General features: G+C 37.6%; 1 protein-coding gene across 6 annotated transcripts in view; it reads right to left on the reverse strand.

The window, feature by feature from the left end:
* Window positions 1-19,548, reverse strand: part of LOC137642399 (src substrate protein p85-like) — an 86,248-nt gene that overhangs the window by 35,544 nt on the left and 31,156 nt on the right. For all 6 annotated transcript variants that reach the window (XM_068374925.1, XM_068374928.1, XM_068374926.1 and 3 more), the window contains 2 exons: window positions 16,539-16,839; window positions 15,355-15,412 (listed from right to left, as the gene is read on the reverse strand). In XM_068374925.1, the coding sequence (XP_068231026.1) occupies window positions 15,355-15,412; window positions 16,539-16,839 (359 nt within the window). The remainder of the gene's footprint in view (window positions 1-15,354; window positions 15,413-16,538; window positions 16,840-19,548) is intronic.

Below are 19,548 nucleotides of genomic sequence, written 5' to 3' on the forward strand. Positions count from 1 at the left end.
ATTTAAGCTAAGAAAGAATGAACAAAACGTCAGAATCGATTTACTCTTACTGCAAAGTGAAACCGTGATACACTCTCTCTCTATCGTAACGATAGAGCGCATGTTGAACGTCCTGAACGTCAACAACTGCGTAGTCTAAAAAACTAAACGTTAGTTCATCTTTGAAAACAGTACGAAGACTATCAAAGAAATTCTTTCATAAAACATTAAATTTTAAAAAGTTTTAGATTCTTTAAAGGCTAAATACGATATAACGGGCTCAACGTTGATTAACTTCGGTTCCAAGTAAGGACCGCCTACTATCAGGAAAGGTCGCATATAAACAAAACATAAAAATTTATTTTTATATGTTTATAATAAATGGAAAGTTAATCGAAGAGGCCTAATAAAGGCGGAGAGATATAAAATATATAGATCTATAACGTGTTAAGCAAAATTACTAAAAACCTAAACACACTTCCGTCTAAGGGAAGGGTCGGCCATTTAAAAGTGAAAGAGAGTCCATACTCTCCTTGTCACCATAATTAAATCTATCCAAAACGAGTTCAAGTTTTGAGATGAAGATAAAACACCTGCATAGCGAAAGCTCAAAACTAGAAATGTGTACTTCACCAAAATATGTGAAAACCAATCCAGTAAGCAATAGCGAATTTAGTAGGTCTTGCCGGTGGCACGACAGAGAGAAAATTGGTTCTGTGTTTACATTGAGTACTGAGTACCTGCTCGACAGATGGCGCTGTTGATGTACACCCCCTACCTGCATAGCGATCGCTGGCGTATTTTGAACGTAGAGTTTTTCTGTCGGGCAGCAGAGCTGCAGCTTATATAATCACCGGCTAAGTTTAATATTGAAAAATGACCATTCTTTGGAGGTTTCAATAGAGATCTAAATCAATCATAAAGTACATTTAAAAAACGGAAAGTCTGCAAGTTAAGTTAACTTCATTACCGATTCTGCAATGCCATTACCTTTTTTGCAATCTCATTACCTTATACGGGTCCTTCCAGCATAAAAATAATGAAAATATTTCAAGATATTGATCTACGCATTTTTTTTTTTCAAAGTTAAATGCAGTAGTTTTGAACTTGCCAATATCAGGAAAAGCTGATTTTTATAAAGGTAAATTTGACATTTTCATTTAATCCCAATTCTTATAAAAATGGGTTTAAGATGAAACCCTTTAAATTTGAGAAAATAAAACCAATCAAATGAGAAATTATCCAAGAAAATATATTTCAATTTATAAAGTTCAAAAGGTAAATACATCTTCCTTCACATGTTCATAACAGCTACAAAGAAAGAACTTCAGATTTTAGAAAATCCTCTGAAAGTTTCCCCTTCATTTGAAAATCTAACAAAAAATGTAAATTAGCAGATATCTACATGACTGCCCACCTTACAAGACTTATTCTACTATCAGATTGCTAACATTGAAGATCAACAAAATGTATTTTCTACAATATTGTTACGACACTTCTACACTAACTAAAAATTACCATGCTGGTCTAGTTCTAAAAAAGGCAATTCATCTTTTATTCTAATCCAGTACTAACTATAGGTAATGTCTGGTAAATCATACTGTATTTTACTTTCCTGACAGTCTGCATTTCCCTGTAGTAACTATCTAATAGATTTTCACCTTCTCTCTTGATTAGAATTTGACAAAAGTCCTAATTAACTACAAATCATAAAATAATCCTAAATGCAAATGGTATACATGGAAGATGAAGACCTGGTTCAGGTATTTACAGATAGTAATAAATCTGTCCCATGGCATTTTTGTACTGACCTCATACGATGAACAATATAATATTTCATCATTCATGATCTAACTGTTATTTTAGACAATTACTAAAAATAACTTATGAAATGTACTTCCTGTGCTCTCAATATATGATTATAATGAAGAAAAAAAAAATTATAAGTATTGTTAGAACAGTATACGATGAAATTCAACAAGCACTAAAAAACATTATCTAACCATATCTCCTGGAATTAGCTTTAGTCCTTTCTGCATAGAGACATAAATAACCATTTAATGACAGGTAGATGAATAATACTACTTCCTTTTTCTACAATTCTCACATTGCAAAATATTTTCATTTAGCTGCATAACATGAAACCTTAAACAAAAATTAATATATATAAACTTGATTTCTGAAACATCAAACAACAAAAAACTCATCTTTAGCAATATCAAAGGCGTTAAAGAAGATGATGCTGTCGTTACCACCATAATGTTACTGACTGATAAGATGAAACTGGCATTTTATACTCTCTGAAAAGGAAGGAGGAGGCGGAGGGCGAAGAGGAAGAAGGAAAACCTATTATAGAAATATATAGTACAGTGGATTCTCAACGTACATGGATCTATCTTGCAGTTTCAGCTTTCTGCAGTGGCCCATAACAACTATGCAAAATATCTCAAAAACTATAGCGCAAAGACGGTACTGTGAATAGTGTCGGACAGTCAAAAACTGAGTTCCATAATTTTCATGCTCAGATATTGTAAGCAATGCTGTATTGAAGGTTCTTGGCAGATTCTTTTTGGCCCCTAAATTCTAAATAACCCTTACCCTCTTTTACCTTTCAACTCTTCATTACTGTATACATTTATCAAGTTAACTTTAAAATTACAACACTATTCTTCTTGACACATTTCCCCTCACATTGATAAATAAATCCATTCAGCAATTCTTATGAGTATATAAATTTGACCAACAGTTTTAATATAACATTTCAGATCAGTTACTGTAGTCTCTTTAAAGAAAATTTATATATTTCATTAACAATTTCAGGCTAAAATCAAAATTCCCACTACGCACTATGTTAAGATGCTTATGTCTACATAGGTTGAGTGCCCACTGTGCTATAATGTGATAATAAACGACTAAACTGTACCCTATGGTAATCGTGATGCTCTATCACAGCTCACCATAGTACTGTACAGTATACTACACCATAGTAGAATATATAAAAAATAAGTGAAATAAAGTATAGCATATAAGCATTAAAGTTTGAAGCTTTGAACATGACAAAGTAAAACTTACATTAAAAAAGCAAATACAATTTCATCCTAAGGATAAAATCAAGAAATCTAAGTTATACTTCCTTGTCTTGATGAATCAAAACAAACAATATAGAGCATCAACAGCAGTGAGTCAACAAAGCACACAATATTATACGTTTCAGCAAGTAAGTCTTTCTTCAATAAGGTGGAAGATAAATTTCACAATTTTTTTTCTTGGTTCCAGATAATAGATAGTGTAAGATTGCTCCTAAATTTATCAAGAAATCTAAGGTAAAACTGAGGTTAATGCCCCGAATTCCTTTATATGGTGATATGTTAAATGTAATAACACTTCGAATATCTATTACTTGAAAGTCTGGAGTACTGCCAGTGAGGCAAATATTTAAGTAAATATCTGAATATCATAAGCAATAGAATTTTTATAATAAAATTAGTTATTTCTATACTCCCCTGGTGTTCTCTCTCTAAGTATGGTTTTACCGACAATTACACCCAAACTATAAAACTTCCTTTTTTTTCTTTCAATAGACTTATCCCTATGGTAAAGTGCTGTAACGATGCAATCAAGTGGTTAATAGCAACCATTGAAGGATTGTTCAAACCTTAGTTGAACATACTGTACATTGCATGTCGGTGGCAATTTTCTCTTTTCTCTGCTAAGAGTAAGAAACACATGTGCATATATTTTGGTATATTTAGGGTAGATATAACCCTTTGATAATCATATAAAATCCATTAAAGAACAAACTACAATTTAAAGAAAAAATTTTATGATTATAGTTGTAAATTTATCATAGACAAGTTCTATGGTACTGTATTTTGATTATATTCTAAAATATAACTATTTAGAAAAATATGAAACCAAATTGAATGTTATAGCTCAAATATTATGGCCATTAAGCGATTTAAAAAAAAAGAAAAAGAAAAATCCCGATTTCTCGCTAGCACTAGGGAGCCAAGTTCTGGGAACAAACAACACTAATTAACTGCGTAGTTATCAAAGAGTTAATGCAAGTAGCACATCTGCATATTAATGATCCATGAGAAAGAAACAATACATTAACTAGCATAAAGAAAACCAAGATGTTTTTGTTTCGTGATATAAAAATGTTATTTTTATTAATAAAATAAATTTTTGAATATACTTACCCGGTGATCATATAAGCTGCAACTCTGTTGCTCGACAGAAAAACCTACGGTCAAAATACGCCAGCGATCGCTATGCAGGTGGGGGTGTACATCAACAGCGCCATCTGTCGAGCAGGTACTTAGTACTCCAAGTAAACAAAGAACCAATTTACTCCTCAGTCCACTGGGTCTCTATTGGGGAGGAAGGGAGGGTCCTTTAATATATGATCACCGGGTAAGTATATTCAAAAATTTATTTTATTAATAAAAATAACATTTTTCAATATTAAACTTAGCCGGTGATCATATAAGCTGATTCACACCCAGGGGGGTGGGTAGAGACCAGCATTACATGTTTACATTATTATGAGCTAAGTATTTTGTATTTCATTTTAGCAGTTATTCAAAATAACAAACATAAAATAAATAAGTACCTGGTAAGGAAGTCGACTTGAACAATTACTCTGCCTTTTTAAGTACGTCTTCCTTACGGAGCCTCGCGATCCTCTTAGGATGCTGAGCGACCCCTAGGATCTGAAGTATCAAGGGTTGCAACCCATACAACAGGACCTCATCAAAACCTCTAATCTAGGCGCTTCTCAAGAAATGACTTTGACCACCCGCCAAATCAAGTAGGATGCGAAAGGCTTCTTAGCCTTCCGGACAACCCAAAAACAATAATAAAACATTTCAAGAAAAAGATTAAAAAGGTTATGGAATTAGGGGAATGTAGTGGTTGAGCCCTCACCCACTACTGCACTCGTTGCTACGAATGGTCCCAGAGTGTAGCAGTTCTCGTAAAGAGACTGGACATTCTTAAGATAAAAAGACGCGAACACTGATTTGCTTTTCCAATAGGTTGCGTCGATTATACTTTGCAGAGATCTATTTTGTTTAAAGGCCACGGAAGTTGCGACAGCTCTAACTTCGTGTGTCCTTACCTTCAGCAAAGCTTGGTCTTCCTCATTCAGATGGGAATGAGCTTCTCGTATTAACAGTCTGATAAAATAGGATAAAGCATTCTTTGACATAGGCAAAGATGGATTCTTAACTGAACACCATAAAGCTTCAGACGGGCCTCGTAAAGGTTTTTAAATAGAACTTAAAAGCTCTTACAGGACATAAGACTCTTTCTAGTTCATTTCCAACCATACGATAAGTTTGGAATATCGAACGATATTGGTCAAGGCCGAGAAGGCAGCTCGTGTTTGGCTAGAAAACCAAGTTGTAGAACATGTAGCCGTTTCGGATGAGAATCCGATGTTCTTGCTGAAGGCATGAATCTCACTGACTCTTTTAGCTGTGGCTAAGCATACCAGGAAAAGAGTCTTTAAGGTGAGATCTTTAAGGGAGGCTGATTGTAGCGGTTCGAACCTGTCTGACATAAGGAATCTTAGTACCACGTCTAAATTCCAACCAGGTGTAACCAAACGACGCTCCTTCGTGGTCTCAAAAGACTTAAGGAGGTCCTGTAGATCTTTATTGTTGGAAAGATCTAAGCCTCTGTGACGGAAGACTGATGCCAACATGCTTCTGTAACCCTTGATAGTGGGAGCTGAAAGAGATCGTTCTTTCCTCAGATATAAGAGAAAGTCAGCTATTTGAGTTACAGAGGTACTGGTCGAGGATACGGATACTGACTTGCACCAGTTTCGGAAGATTTCCCACTTCGATTAGTAGACTCTAAGGGTGGATGTTCTCCTTGCTCTAGCAATCGCTCTGGCTGCCTCCTTCGAAAAGCCTCTAGCTCTCGAGAGTCTTTCGATAGTCTGAAGGCAATCAGACGAAGAGCGTGGAGGCCTTGGTGTACCTTCTTTACGCGTGGCTGACGTAGAAGGTCCACCCTTAGGGGAAGTGTTCTGGGAACGTCTACTAGCCATCGAAGTACCTCGGTGAACCATTCTCTCGCGGGCCAGAGGGAAGCAACTAGCGTCAACCTTGTCCCTTCGTGAGAGGCGAACTTCTGCAGTACCTTGTTGACAATCTTGAACGGAGGGAATGCATATAGATCTAGATGTGACCAATCTAGTAGAAAGGCATCTATATGAACTGCTGCTGGGTCCGGGATTGGTGAGCAAAATATTGGGAGCCTCTTGGTCATCGAGGTTGCGAAGAGATCTATGGTTGGCTGGCCCCAGGTGGCCCAAAGTCTCTTGCATACATCCTTGTGGAGGGTCCATTCTGTTGGAATTATTTGTCCCTTCCGACTGAGACAATCTGCCATGACATTCAAGTTGCCTTGGATGAACCTCGTTACTAGTGATATGTCTAGACCTTTTGACCAGGTGAGGAGGTCCCTTGCGATCTCGTACAATGTCAGAGAGTAGGTCCCTCCTTGCTTGGAGATGTACGCCAAAGCCGTGGTGTTGTCCGAGTTCACCTCCACCACTTTGCCTTGAAGGAGAGACCTGAAGCTTTTCCAGGTCAGACGTACTGCCAGTAGCTCCTTGCAGTTGAAATGCATTGTCCTTTGACTAGAGTTCCATAATCCCGAGCATTCCCTACCGTCTAATGTCGCACCCCAGCCTACGTCCGATGCGTCCGAGAAGAGAACGTGGTTGGGAGTCTGAACAGTCAGGGGAAGACCCTCTCTAAGGTTGATATAGTCCTTTCACCAAGTCAGACAAGACTTTATCTTTCCGGAAACCGGGATCGAGACCGCTTCTAGCGTCTTGTCCTTTTTCCAGTGAAAAGCTAGATGGTATAGAAGAGGACGGAGGTGTAGTCTTCCTAGTGACACAAAATGATCCACGGATGACAGTGTCCCTACCAGACTCATCCACAGCCTGACTGGGCAGCGTTCCTTCTTCAGCATCTTCTGGATGGATAGCAGGGCTGGGGGCTGATCGTCTTGTTCAGCAACGTCCTCATCAGAGGGTTCCTCATCCGAAACTGATGAGGAAACGGCAACGGAGGGGGCAACGTCTGACTCGCTGAATCCGGTCGCACTGGTGGATGCGTGACGGAGCCGGACGCAATATCATGGCACTGCTGCACAGTCTGTAAACTGTCAACAACTATGGGTGCGCGAGGAAGTACAGCGTCAACCCGAAACTGTCTAGACTGTCTGGGTTGTGCAGTCAACACCCTACCGGGTTGCTGAGGTTGACGCACTGCGTCACAACAAGTCACCTCTGCTGGTTGTTGAACGTCCTGAACGTCAACAACCACCTCCGAGCGTCGCTTAACGTCAACGTGCGACTGGCAACCCACACTGGGTCGCATCGGCGGAGGAACCACCTCAACTGGCAGACGCGAGTAGGTTACCTCAGCGTCAACAGGGCGCACAACCGACCGGTTGGAAGGTTGTTGGCCAGAAGGAGGAACCACCTCAACTGGCAGACGCGAGTAGGTTACCTCAGCGTCAACAGGGCACACAACCGACCGGTTGGAAGGTTGTTGGCCAGAAGGAGGAACCACCTCAACTGGCAGACGCGAGTAGGTTACCTCAGCGTCAACAGGGCGCACAACCGACCGGTTGGAAGGTTGTTGGCCAGAAGGTTCTTCTCCGCATTTAAGTCCTCTATCAAGGACGCAAGCTTGGACTGCATGGCTTGCAGCAAAGCCCATTAGGGTCTACGGGAGCAGGTGTGGCAACAGACGGGGTTAGCGACTGAGGCGGAACCGTTTACCATCCCTGAAAGCCTAGTTATGTGTGACATAATAGTACAGCAAAACTTCAAAGGCTTGACAAAAGCTGAGAAGTTGTCCTGTAAACAACTTGGAGCGTCTTCTGGCTAGGCGCCAGGGCGAGTCTACCAGAAATGAGAAGTCTATCTGGGCAGAGGCATGAACTCCCAAGCCGAGAACTTCTCTCGTGTCCTATCAGACTCTCGCTCTATAAGCCAGTTTAAAAGAAGGGAAATCAAAGGCTGTATCCCTAAAACTCCTCCTGGTGCAAAAACCAGTCGCCTAGCCAACGTAACGCTCTCTAGGAGAGCGAGAGAGCACTAGCTTAAAAACAATGGCTTCGAAGTAGCTAGGCCTAGTGTAAGTTCTGACGTTTAGGCGAATGAGGAGCAGCAGTTACAAGATCCGGACGAAGATCCTTAAAAATCATCATGATTTAATTAAAGTCCATAGGAGGCTAAGCAGCTTAAGGCTCCTCTCCAAATGACAGAGTCCTCAAGGGAATATCAGTAGGAGGGAGAACAGCACTTTCTCATCTACAGGAACCTTGTCCGATAAAAGCTAGGTTATCTAAGTGAGTCTCTCACTGGTGCATTAGTAGCAGACCAGAAGGCAACGTCATGTAACTGCTTGACAGTCTGTGAACTGTCAACAACTGAACTGTCAACCACAACAGGTGCGTGAGGACATACAGTGTTCACTCGAGACTGCTTTGACTCTATACTGAGCAGTCAAAACAACTCTAGAATGCGGAGGTTGACGCACCGCGTCAAAACAAAACAACTTAGACTGTTGTTGTACCTCGCGAACGTCAACGGAAGGTTCCGTGCGTTACTGAACGTCAACATGCGGCTGGCAGGGTACACTGGAACGCATGGGTGGCGGGACTCTCTCAGCTGGAGTGCGGCAGAAGGTCGCCTCAGCGTCCACAGGACGCACAACCGTGTTGGTTGTAGGCTAGAGGTTGGTGCAGTGTCAACCTTCTCTGCACGAAAGTCCCGCATCAATGACGTTAACTGAGACTGCATGGTCTGCAGCAAAGACCACTTAGGGTCTACAGGAGCAGGTGCGGCAACAGACGGTGTGACTGCCTGATGCGGTACCGCTTTGCCTCTCTTAGGAGGTGAGCAGTCGTCGGAAGACTGCAGCGAGTCCGAACTGACCCAGTGGCTACAACTGGGCCGTTGGACTTGCGCGGAAGGGACCGACTTGCGCTTAATAAGCTGCGAGACCTTGGTCCATGGTTTCTTACGAGAAACCTCTTCCGCAGACGAGAAGTAAATGGGCTCTCTCGTCTTTGTGTGGGTGGGGCGATCTTGGGTAGATACGCCCGAAACCACGGAGGGAAACGTCTGTTCGTTGATCAAGGCCTGACGAACCCATAAGTCGTTCGACATTACTTCTCCCCTGGGCTTGGGAGCTTGCAAGAGGTCCCGGACTAGGTGAACGACAGGCACGAACAGACGAACCCTCGGACGCAACACTGTAACACTTTGCGCATATCACTTTATCACTTCGATTTTCTGTTTTGCACTTATTTCACTGAAATCGAAACTTTTACTGATTTCTACCTGAAACACGCAATTCTACCCTTCATTAAAAGGTAGTAATTGCGAAATCAGTCGTATAATGCAGCTCATTAATACTAGCAAAAAACAGAAAACATATATAAAGATAAAAAATTCAGTGGCTGGGAAAGAGACTAAACACTAGTTCAAATAAACTACGTTTACAATCTCTCACCGCACATAGCCTGGGGACAAGAATAAAACCCTAGAAACGTTTTACCTTCTTCCCCGTACAGCGACTAGGGAGGAGAGTAACATGAGAACAACGTTACCCGCTTGAACGGAACGTTTTCTCTCCTCTCTCTCCCTCCGTCTCTATCTCTCTCTCTCTTTCTCTATTGATTTCGCACCTAAGAGAAGAGCCCAATTATATATCGTCAAAAAAACATGTTATTTGACTAAAGGAAAAAACTGAAAGGTTTTCCAAATAAAAAGTTCCTTTAATTTAGAATTTAAAACATTTAAGTTAAGAAAGAATGAACGAAACGTCAGAATCAATTTACTCTTACTGCAAAGTGAAACCGTGATACACTCTCTCTCTATCGTAACGATAGAGCGCATGTTGAACGTCCTGAACGTCAACAACTGCGTAGTCTAAAAAACTAAACGTTAGTTCATCTTTGAAAACAGTACGAAGACTATCAAAGAAATTCTTTCATAAAACATTAAATTTAAAAAGTTTTAAATTCTTTAAAGGCTAAATACGATATAACGGGCTCAACGTTGATTAACTTCGGTTCCAAGTTAGGACCGCCTACTATCAGGAAAGGTCGCATATAACAAAACATAAAAATTTATTTTTATATGTTTATAATAAATGGAAAGTTAATCGAAGAGGCCTAATAAAGGCGGAGAGATATAAAATATATAGATCTATAACGTGTTAAGCAAAATTACTAAAAACCTAAACACACTTCCGTCTAAGGGAAGGGTCGGCCATTTAAAAGTGAAAGAGAGTCCATACTCTCTTTGTCACCCTAATTAAATCTATCCAAAACGAGTTCAAGTTTTGAGATGAAGATAAAACCCCTGCATAGCGAAAGCTCAAAACTAGAATAGTGTACTTCACCAAATAGTTGTGAAAACAAATCCAGTTAGTAACAGCGTATTAGTAGGTCTTGCCGGTAGCCCGACAGAGAGAAAATTGGTTCTTTGTTTGCTTGGAGTACTAAGTACCTGCTCGACAGATGGCGCTGTTGATGTACACCCCCACCTGCATAGCGATCGCTGGCGTATTTTGACCGTAGGTTTTTCTGTCGAGCAACAGAGTTGCAGCTTATATGATCACCGGCTAAGTTTAATATTGAAAATTCAATGTATAACGACGCAATGATTTACCAATTGGGAGGAAGTAAAGCAAGATTATTCATGCAGGCTACTGGACATGTATGCTACTGATACAATCAGCGAAAACCTTGCCATTGGATTTTTTGACCAGCTCCTCAAATCTAGGCAATTATGATGATGAACTGCATATTAGAACATCCTCCTGTAGCAGGTCATTTCTGTACTTTGTCTTTGTGACTGTGAGGGATGAAAAACCTACCTTACACAAGAAAGTTGTAGCAAAAGGGAAGGAGTGCTTTTAGGTCTGCACCTCAAAGAATCTTTGTACATATTTACCAAAAATGAGCTCAGTGTTTGCCTTTTGAAACTGTAATAAAGTACTTAATAATTTTGAATCTCAATTAGCTGCTACTGTAGCTTCTGGTGTTTGCACTTCTTCAGGAAGGTATTCAGTTTCATGTCAAAGGAGTTTCTAATACAACTGTATTTACTTCCATTTTCTGGAATGGAACGATCAATCTCTACAATTAACTTGGATAAGTATTGCACACTGTTACGGACTTGGTTGAGAGAAAAACATTCATCCTCAACAAGTACATTCAAAGGGAAAAGACGCAGTCTTTCAAGTTTTTATTCTATTCAACAACAACTTGAGATTTCCTTTGAAAGCTGACAGTTTCTCAGATAGCCCAACTAATGTCAGATCACAACCTTGCATTGAAAAGTTAAGGAATTACTATCAGCTAAAATAACTGCAAGATAAGCTACTTGCATCAACCAAACTGAATCCAAGAATTTGTGGGTCAATAGCAGTCTCTTTTCAGCCAGAGAATTCTAATTCTCAGTCAGCAATTTAAACAAACACTGTAGCACCTTCTCTAGTGACAGCCACCTAACCTCAGATTGGTATACCATATGTATATGTTCAGAACCTAAATCATAGCATCACATTCTACAACTCTTGTGATAATTTCTGATTAGCAAGATTCATAATATAAGAGAATTGGAGAAATAATAAGCCCATAAAGTTAAAAGTCCTTGGGGACCCAACTTTGGGTTGCAACCATGGGGATAAGAATCACTGCATTAGTCTACTGAAAGGAAAGAAAACAGAAAATCTTATAGTTTTAAGGGTAAATACCAATAAAACTGAGCTTCTAGAGAGAAGTAATGTGAACATCAGTGGAGGTTCATATAAATAATTGATGGTACTGGTAGTTTTAGCATAGCTAGTGTTCATGTTGGTTACATACTTGTCATATTGACTCAAGTGACGTGTGTGGTTGATAAATGGGTGAAGCAATTTTGTGCATTTTAATTCTAGTATTTGGTTAACTTGCCAGTAATGCCATTATTATTATAGAGTCAACAGCAAAAATAAAAGTAAGAGCCAGGTTTCAACTTGAAAGGAATTTAACTGAAAATTCAACTGATTCAATGAATGATGAGATATGACTGCTTTTGTTTGAATGCTTTTACTTAACCCTCTGGTGACAAAACTGCTGTCAGGCTTATAACTTTCGGCCAGGGAGATATGACGTCATGCGTCAACCTACTTATGTTGACGTTTCATAGAATAACTAACAAATGAAAAAAGATAGAAAGAAGCTGAAAATTGAATTAGAAAGTTGAATGGATGATGCCACAGTGTATCATTGGATCCTCAGAGGGTTAATAAATATCAAACTGGTAAAAGCTCTTGGTGAAGAAAAGAATTAATCATGTCTCTCCCATTACATTATCAGCCAATACAATAATGGACTCTGCTACCAAACTACCGATTGAAAACAAAATACTAATCCTTTCTCGTAGTAACAAGAACTAAAACTCTACCATCTATTAGTGGCGAAAAAAAAGTGATTATGTACTGTGTTATGGTGCTGCTAGGAATAAAACTCCCGAATTACCTACCACCCAACCTACAAAATATGGAGAAAATCAAAACCTTTGGCTATAATAACTCCCAAATTTCTTACAATTAATATATCAATAATGAAACCCACCGATGTAAATAAGCAAAGCATTATGCATCAAAGCCAAGCTAAATCAATGTTCTGTTTCAGTTATGAAACGTATTAAGTCCTTCGGTTTGAACACTGCAATAAAATTTCTCTTTTTGAACGAGAGCAAGCAATCATGCTCTACTTAGCAATGGTCTTCTCACAGCAAAGGAAGCAACATTCACATACTGTCCACTAAAATAAAGCTAATGGTCACAACCAATGCATACAAGAAGTAAAAAATCTTACTTAAAATGGTTTAAATCTCAAATTTGAATGCTTTCATTGGACTCGAATTACACACATCTTTATCACAGAAGACAGTAGCAGCTCTCTATGAATAGGCGACAAGCTACAACTCATAGAAGATTAGCTTTGTGATTCTTTCAGTTGCATCTCACGGTTCCACTGTACAACTGGCAATCTCACAATTTTGACAAGATAAACCAAATTATGTTCAAACTTGGGCAATCCTAAGAAAATTTCAACTTCCAGCTAGTAAAGATTTTTCATGCTTTCTTGTGTGTTGGTCCAGAAAATCCTAAAACAGTAGCACTTCACTTTAAAGGGCACTTAAGTAGTTAATAGTCAGTAGCGTTTACTTCATTCATGTATTAGTTACTATTAAGACTTACTAGCAAAAGCTAATTGGTTGTAGATGATCTCATGATAAGTCAGTATCTTTTAAATATATGGCAACATGCACGGAATAGTTTCTAAGTATGAACCTGTAATAAAACTCCTCTTTTATTTAGATGATGGAAACATATGACACTCATTTGTTGCAGATTTCACATAATTAAATACAAACAATATATCAACATTAGTTCTGACATGTTTTACATTCAAATTGAATCATGAATAATAAACAATAAAGCAGATTTTCCAAAATAAAAAATAGCAGTTACAAAATTTACTCTGCATTTGAGAATAACCTCCATTAGCAGTTTGAGCTAAAGTAATTGGAAAGAATATGGTTAATTGAGACCTGATAAAGTGAAGTTCTACTCAAATATGGTGAGTATTTCAGCTTTTGTGACCATTTATCATTTCTACAGCAAGGAAGGTTCAGTACTATACAATGTGAGTTTCAAAACTCACAATGAGTTCTACACAACCTAAGTGAATGACGAACTGTAAATATATTCAATGAAGTCTAGTTTCACTTTGCTTTGTGCTACCGAGACTGATAGAAGGCCTCCTTAGTATGAAATAGAACCCTAAGCCTTATTCCTTCTAGGTTTATATCATTCTCGACAGACTTGCCACAAGAAACAGATTATGTTATGAGGATGGAATTTTGCTCACTAGAAAATGTGTTGTTAGGTTGTTACTGTTCTCTTTTGATTATCGATAAGAAACAATAGAAAACTACCCTCAGAAATTTCCTTCATTCTTAATGAGGGATAACCAGCCATATTAAAAGCAAGCAACAGAATTACAAAATAAAAAAACCAATAAAAACCAAAACATAAAAATCTAAAATCTACAAAAAAAAGGTAAAAAATTAAGGATTTCTTAAGGCAGAGGTTATATAACTTTACTGTCATGTGAGACTCATAATTCCACATACACAACTCATAATATGATGCAAGTCAATTGTGGAATTGCTCACATGATCATATTTGTATTAATTTATTACTCTGTTAATATATACATATACTGTATCATGAATTATAATGATGATAATATTAATATAAGTAATTGTACTTTATAATGTTAATATTAATATAGAAATAACAACAGATCTATATATACTTACAACCTCAGCTTATATATGGTAATTTTGTTTACTTATAAATTTATTCAATGTACACCTATCCTTCTATACTTACTGTACATTAAAAGTATCTTTATTTCATTAAAAACTACTTAAAAGATTTAAATTCAAACTTGAGGACTGACCTATCTGACAAATCTGCTAAGATAACAATACTACAAATTACTCAAATAAAACAACCCTGAATCAATTATAGTTGACTGTTGCTTACTTGATCATATCAATAGAAAATTTTGATCAGAACAATTAAAAACTATATGGGGAATGCTACATGAAATTTGACAACCTACTTGGAAAGTGTTTAGTCAGGGAAACTTTTAGGAAATTTTTCTTCTATATTTATTATAATTTATTCTGGATAGAATTAAGATTTTTTTTACATATTTTTAACATTTCTTTTATCAAAAGACATGAAAATATATTTACAGAACTATTAAGTTTCAGCATTCCAGTGAGAAAATCTATGGATAAAAAAATCTAAAGAGAATTGCAATCGTATAAAAATCTATTCTAGTTCACGTGGCTCAAACCATGCAGTGTCACTCTTCGCTAGTCTAAAACCATTAGCTTATCTCACAAAAGACACTTAATAAAAGTTCACTTCCTCCTCTTCTCTATGGGACATAACCAAACCCAGCTCCTCTTCCAAATGGAGTTATCAATTTGGCCATCCAAAATAAGTTATTTTAATGCCCTAGCATTCGATTCCTCAAGATGATATACATCTTGAAATTTTATGGTATTTTATGGAGGGATTATTAAATGGTTAAACAACTATAGAATGCTAGAGATTTTACAGGTACTGGCATTTAAAGGGAGCCTAGAAAAATCTAATTATGATGGTAATAATAGTGACTGCAAATGAATACTGCATCCAAAGATCTAAAACAAAAACTCTGGACCTTTATCAACTTGCTTATCACACTTACCTGCTTCTGCGTCTTGAAATCCTCCTCGTCTGTTTTCCTCCTCTGCATCTCTGCGTCCCTGAGGAAAGACGCCTATGAAATTCTGACAATATTTGGTAGGAGACTTGTGCATAACAACCGCTAACCTCACTCAGATTGCTAACAAATTTGTTACCTTTTAGGATCAAATGGCCATCTTTTCATGGGTGGTTAAAATGTAACTTCATGATACTTTTATCTTACATGAAGACATTGATAAAATTTGTCATTAAAATTCAAATAGCATATTTTCACTTTCCACATTGAATTGAAAAAACCTATACATTTCCTATACCCTCCACAAAAACACCTTAGCACCTAAAGACCCAGATCCTCGCTAACAAGATACTTAAATGACTATGAGATCTAGACTACAGGGTGAAAAAATAATTATTTTAAAAGGTTGAAATTCATATGGGTTACTTGAACCAGCAAGACGCTATTATTAAATGACAGGCAGGTTTGTCTAAACAACTACAATCTTGCTATTTTTATAGGAAAGGCAACCAAGATTATTAAGCAAGACAGAACCCAAAGTAATTGGGTTAAGTAGCCCTATGGTTTATCAAAATACTTTACAAACTAGCTACATTAATGTGATGGCTATAAACTAGACTCTGGTTTTAAAAGCGATGACTTTTAAGGATATCTCTTGAACTGAATGAATGTACAAGCTAGCTTAGGTTAGAAACTAATTTAATTACATTTGAATGAGGGAAATCTCATGGAGCCAGCACTCGGGGTTATTTAGTACTAAAAAGGTCATGCTGATCATAACTATAACCAACTCCCACCAAAATATGAGCCGTGTCAAAGGGCTACTGTACTAACTACACTCAGATATCTCACCAATCAGGAAAATATTGCTCTGCTAACTTTTCATTCACAATTCTACTTACATACTTTGCATATCAGACAATTTGCCAGTAAAAAGTGAAAAAGGTTTGTAATTTACATGAGTCATCTGATTTACCCTAAATTTAAGTCATTATGAAAGAGTGTTAACTACAAAACCTAATTATCAAAAAAAAAAACTTCACTGCACAAGATCAGCAAGTAATGTACTCAAAAGTATGAAATTAAGTTACATAAATCAATTACAGGTACATAGTACCGTGAAGTGATTATTAGCAATACATGTATACGAAAATGGAAAATTTACTTACTTCTTTTGAAAATCATCTTGCCTTTCTTCTTCCTGCAATTGTCTCTGGATATCTTGCTTCCTTCTCAAAGCTTCTTTCTTTCTTTCCTCCCTCACCTTTTCTTCCATTTCATTTTGTTTGCGGATCTTCTCCTCAGCCTCCTGCTGCAATTCAAGCTGCTTGTTCCTCTCCTGGAGGATGACAGCAGTGTCTCCCTGAAGCCTCTTTTTCCTCTCCTCTTCAAGTTGCTTTAATCTTTCCTCTTCCTGAGTTGATGCCAAGTTTTCAAAGTGGGCACGAAGGTTGAGTGCTCTGTCGCTCTCTGAATATAAAGAGGTGTCAATAATTATTGTATGAGTTTTCTTATTTACAAAGTATTTACTTGAGTACTTTGCCATATTTCTTTCCTTTCCGATACATCGCCTGCCCTCCCTTCCATTCTCTCCCATGTCTAAGAAAGTCCTTGTCCAACTTGTTTTTTATGAATGAATTCATCTTCCTATTCCTATCAGTTTTATGGTGATGGCTGCTTTAGGGAAGCAGCGATTTGTTAAAATACATGTATGATACAGTTTCTACTAAATTAAATTAAATTTATTTTCATATCAGCACACTAATCTTGAACAGCACTTTTAGTTACAGCAAAATCATACCCGACAATCAATTCCCTGTGAAAAAAATTTATTGCATGCAATTATAAGTCTTAACAACTATGATTTCTTTAGGTTGACTCAATCATACATTCCTGACTTAAACGACTGTTTTATTCATTTTTATGTATTTCATATTCTGAGTGACAAGAAGAGTTCTTTCATGTATGTGTACTTTCTTACTCCTTTTCCTCTAATTTCACTCTACAACTGTAATAGTTTGCACCAGAGTCTTTAGTTTAACATGTCTTCGACACAGTCACTTATAGGCTGTACTATTTTATATCAATTTTGTTTTCAAGTTTTCCGTTCGTTTTAATACATATTGATATTTTGTATACCTATTAAACACAACAAATGTTACACAATATAAAGTAATATGCAACATACTCTAAAATAAAACCAAGATTATGCGATAGTCCATTAATAATAGAGTAAATAATCAAATGAGTGTGATAACCCAAGAGTAGAAAATAAATACACAAACAAAATAAAGAACAACCCAGTGTTAACAGTGAACGAAACATAAGCTAAATTTAAATAAAGGCTGGGAGGAACGTAGAGAGTAGAGGTCCCCTTTTTTGTTTTGTTTCATTTGTTGATGTCGGCTACCCCCCAAAATTGGGAGAAGTGCCTTGGTATATGTATGTATGATGAACCATTCCTATGTTTGCCTATCATCTAGCTGTAATCGACATGCTACATATCAAGCACTACAACATTAGCTGCTCTTTCCTTCAAACAAAAAAGACCCCGAGAGGTTAAAGGTCATCTCAACACTTCCAGTCTCCAGAAATCTGGGATATATATGCAAATCACTATAGAGCACATAATCAAAATCCCCCCAAAATTACATGGGAAAATGTTATTTTTATTAATAAAATAAATTTTTGAATATACTTACCCGGTGATCATATAGCTGCAACTCTGTTGCTCGACAGAAAAACCTACGGTCAAAATACGCCAGCGATCGCTATGCAGGTGGGGGTGTACATCAACAGCGCCATCTGTCGAGCAGGTACTTAGTACTCCAAGCAAACAAAGAACCAATTTTCTCCTCGGTCCACTGGGTCTCTATTGGGGAGGAAGGGAGGGTCCTTTAACCCTGGATAGGTACGATGGGTCGTTTGCGACCCCGAGCGTCAAAAAAAAACAGGTTTTTCTCACGTGACTCACCCCCGTGACTGAATTTGTGGGTGATCGACCTGCAGGAGGTGTCTCCCCTACACGCTCTAGTAGTGTCCAGATGTGCATTGCTGTAGCTGTACTCCTTCCCCGATTTCTGAGACGCGTCGGGGTCGAGCGCGACTGAGTTTACCCTTCTAAGGTAGTTTGCATAATTGTCAAAGTTATTACGTATTATGAAATTGTCGTAGAATGGTGCAACTTGTATAGGTTATCAGTTGTGGAAAGTCTTGGTGGATTGTTTGGCTACCATGTGCATGATTTTTTTTTTAGTTAAAATGTCGTTCATCACCACGAGGACCATTTTACCGCGAGTGCACCTTTTTCATTTTTTTTCATTTTTTTGCCAAGTCATTTTTCCGTAAGATATTGCCAAATAGGGTCGTAAAACTTTTGCTTGTTTAGTGTTGGAAAGTGTGTCTAGATGATCTGGCTACCCATGCATGACTTTGTTTTTGTCAGATACGACGTAGTTATTGGTATATTGGGTATTTAACTGCGGTTACCAATTTCTGTTTTTTTTTCAATATTTGTAAAAATTACTACGTAGTAAGGAATTGCCGTATATTATTCATTTTTTTTTTATGTTTATGTGTTAGAAAGTGTGCCTTGATGGTTGGGCTAACACGTGCATGTCTTTTTTTTTATCTGAGATGCCGTATATTAGAATGTCGGGCATTTTACCGCGAGTGTCCCTTTTTAATTTTTTTTCATTTTTTTGCCAAGTCATTTTTCCGTAAGATATTGCGAAATAGTGTTGGAAAGTGTGTCTAGATGATCTGGCTACCCATGCGTGATTTTGTTTTTGTCAGATACGACGTAGTTATTGGTATATTGGGTATTTAACTGCGGTTGCCAATTTCTGTTTTTTTTCAATATTTGTAAAAATTTACTACGTAGTAAGGAATTGCCGTATATTATTGATTTTTTTTTCATGTTTATGTGTTAGAAAGTGTGCCTTGATGGTTGGGCTAACACGTGCATGTCTTTTTTTTTTATCTGAGATGCCGTATATTAGAATGTTGGGCATTTTTCCGCGAGTGCCCCTTTTTATTTGTTTTGCATTTTTTTGCTTAGTCATGTTACCGTAAGGAATTGGCAAGTAGTGTCGCAAAACTTATATTTTTATAGTGTTGGAAAGTGTTTCTAGATGATCTGGCTACCCATGCCTATTTTTTTTTTTAGCCAGATATGGC

This window comes from Palaemon carinicauda, chromosome 6 (genome assembly GCF_036898095.1).
Source record: "Palaemon carinicauda isolate YSFRI2023 chromosome 6, ASM3689809v2, whole genome shotgun sequence".
Lineage (NCBI taxonomy): Eukaryota > Metazoa > Arthropoda > Malacostraca > Decapoda > Palaemonidae > Palaemon > Palaemon carinicauda.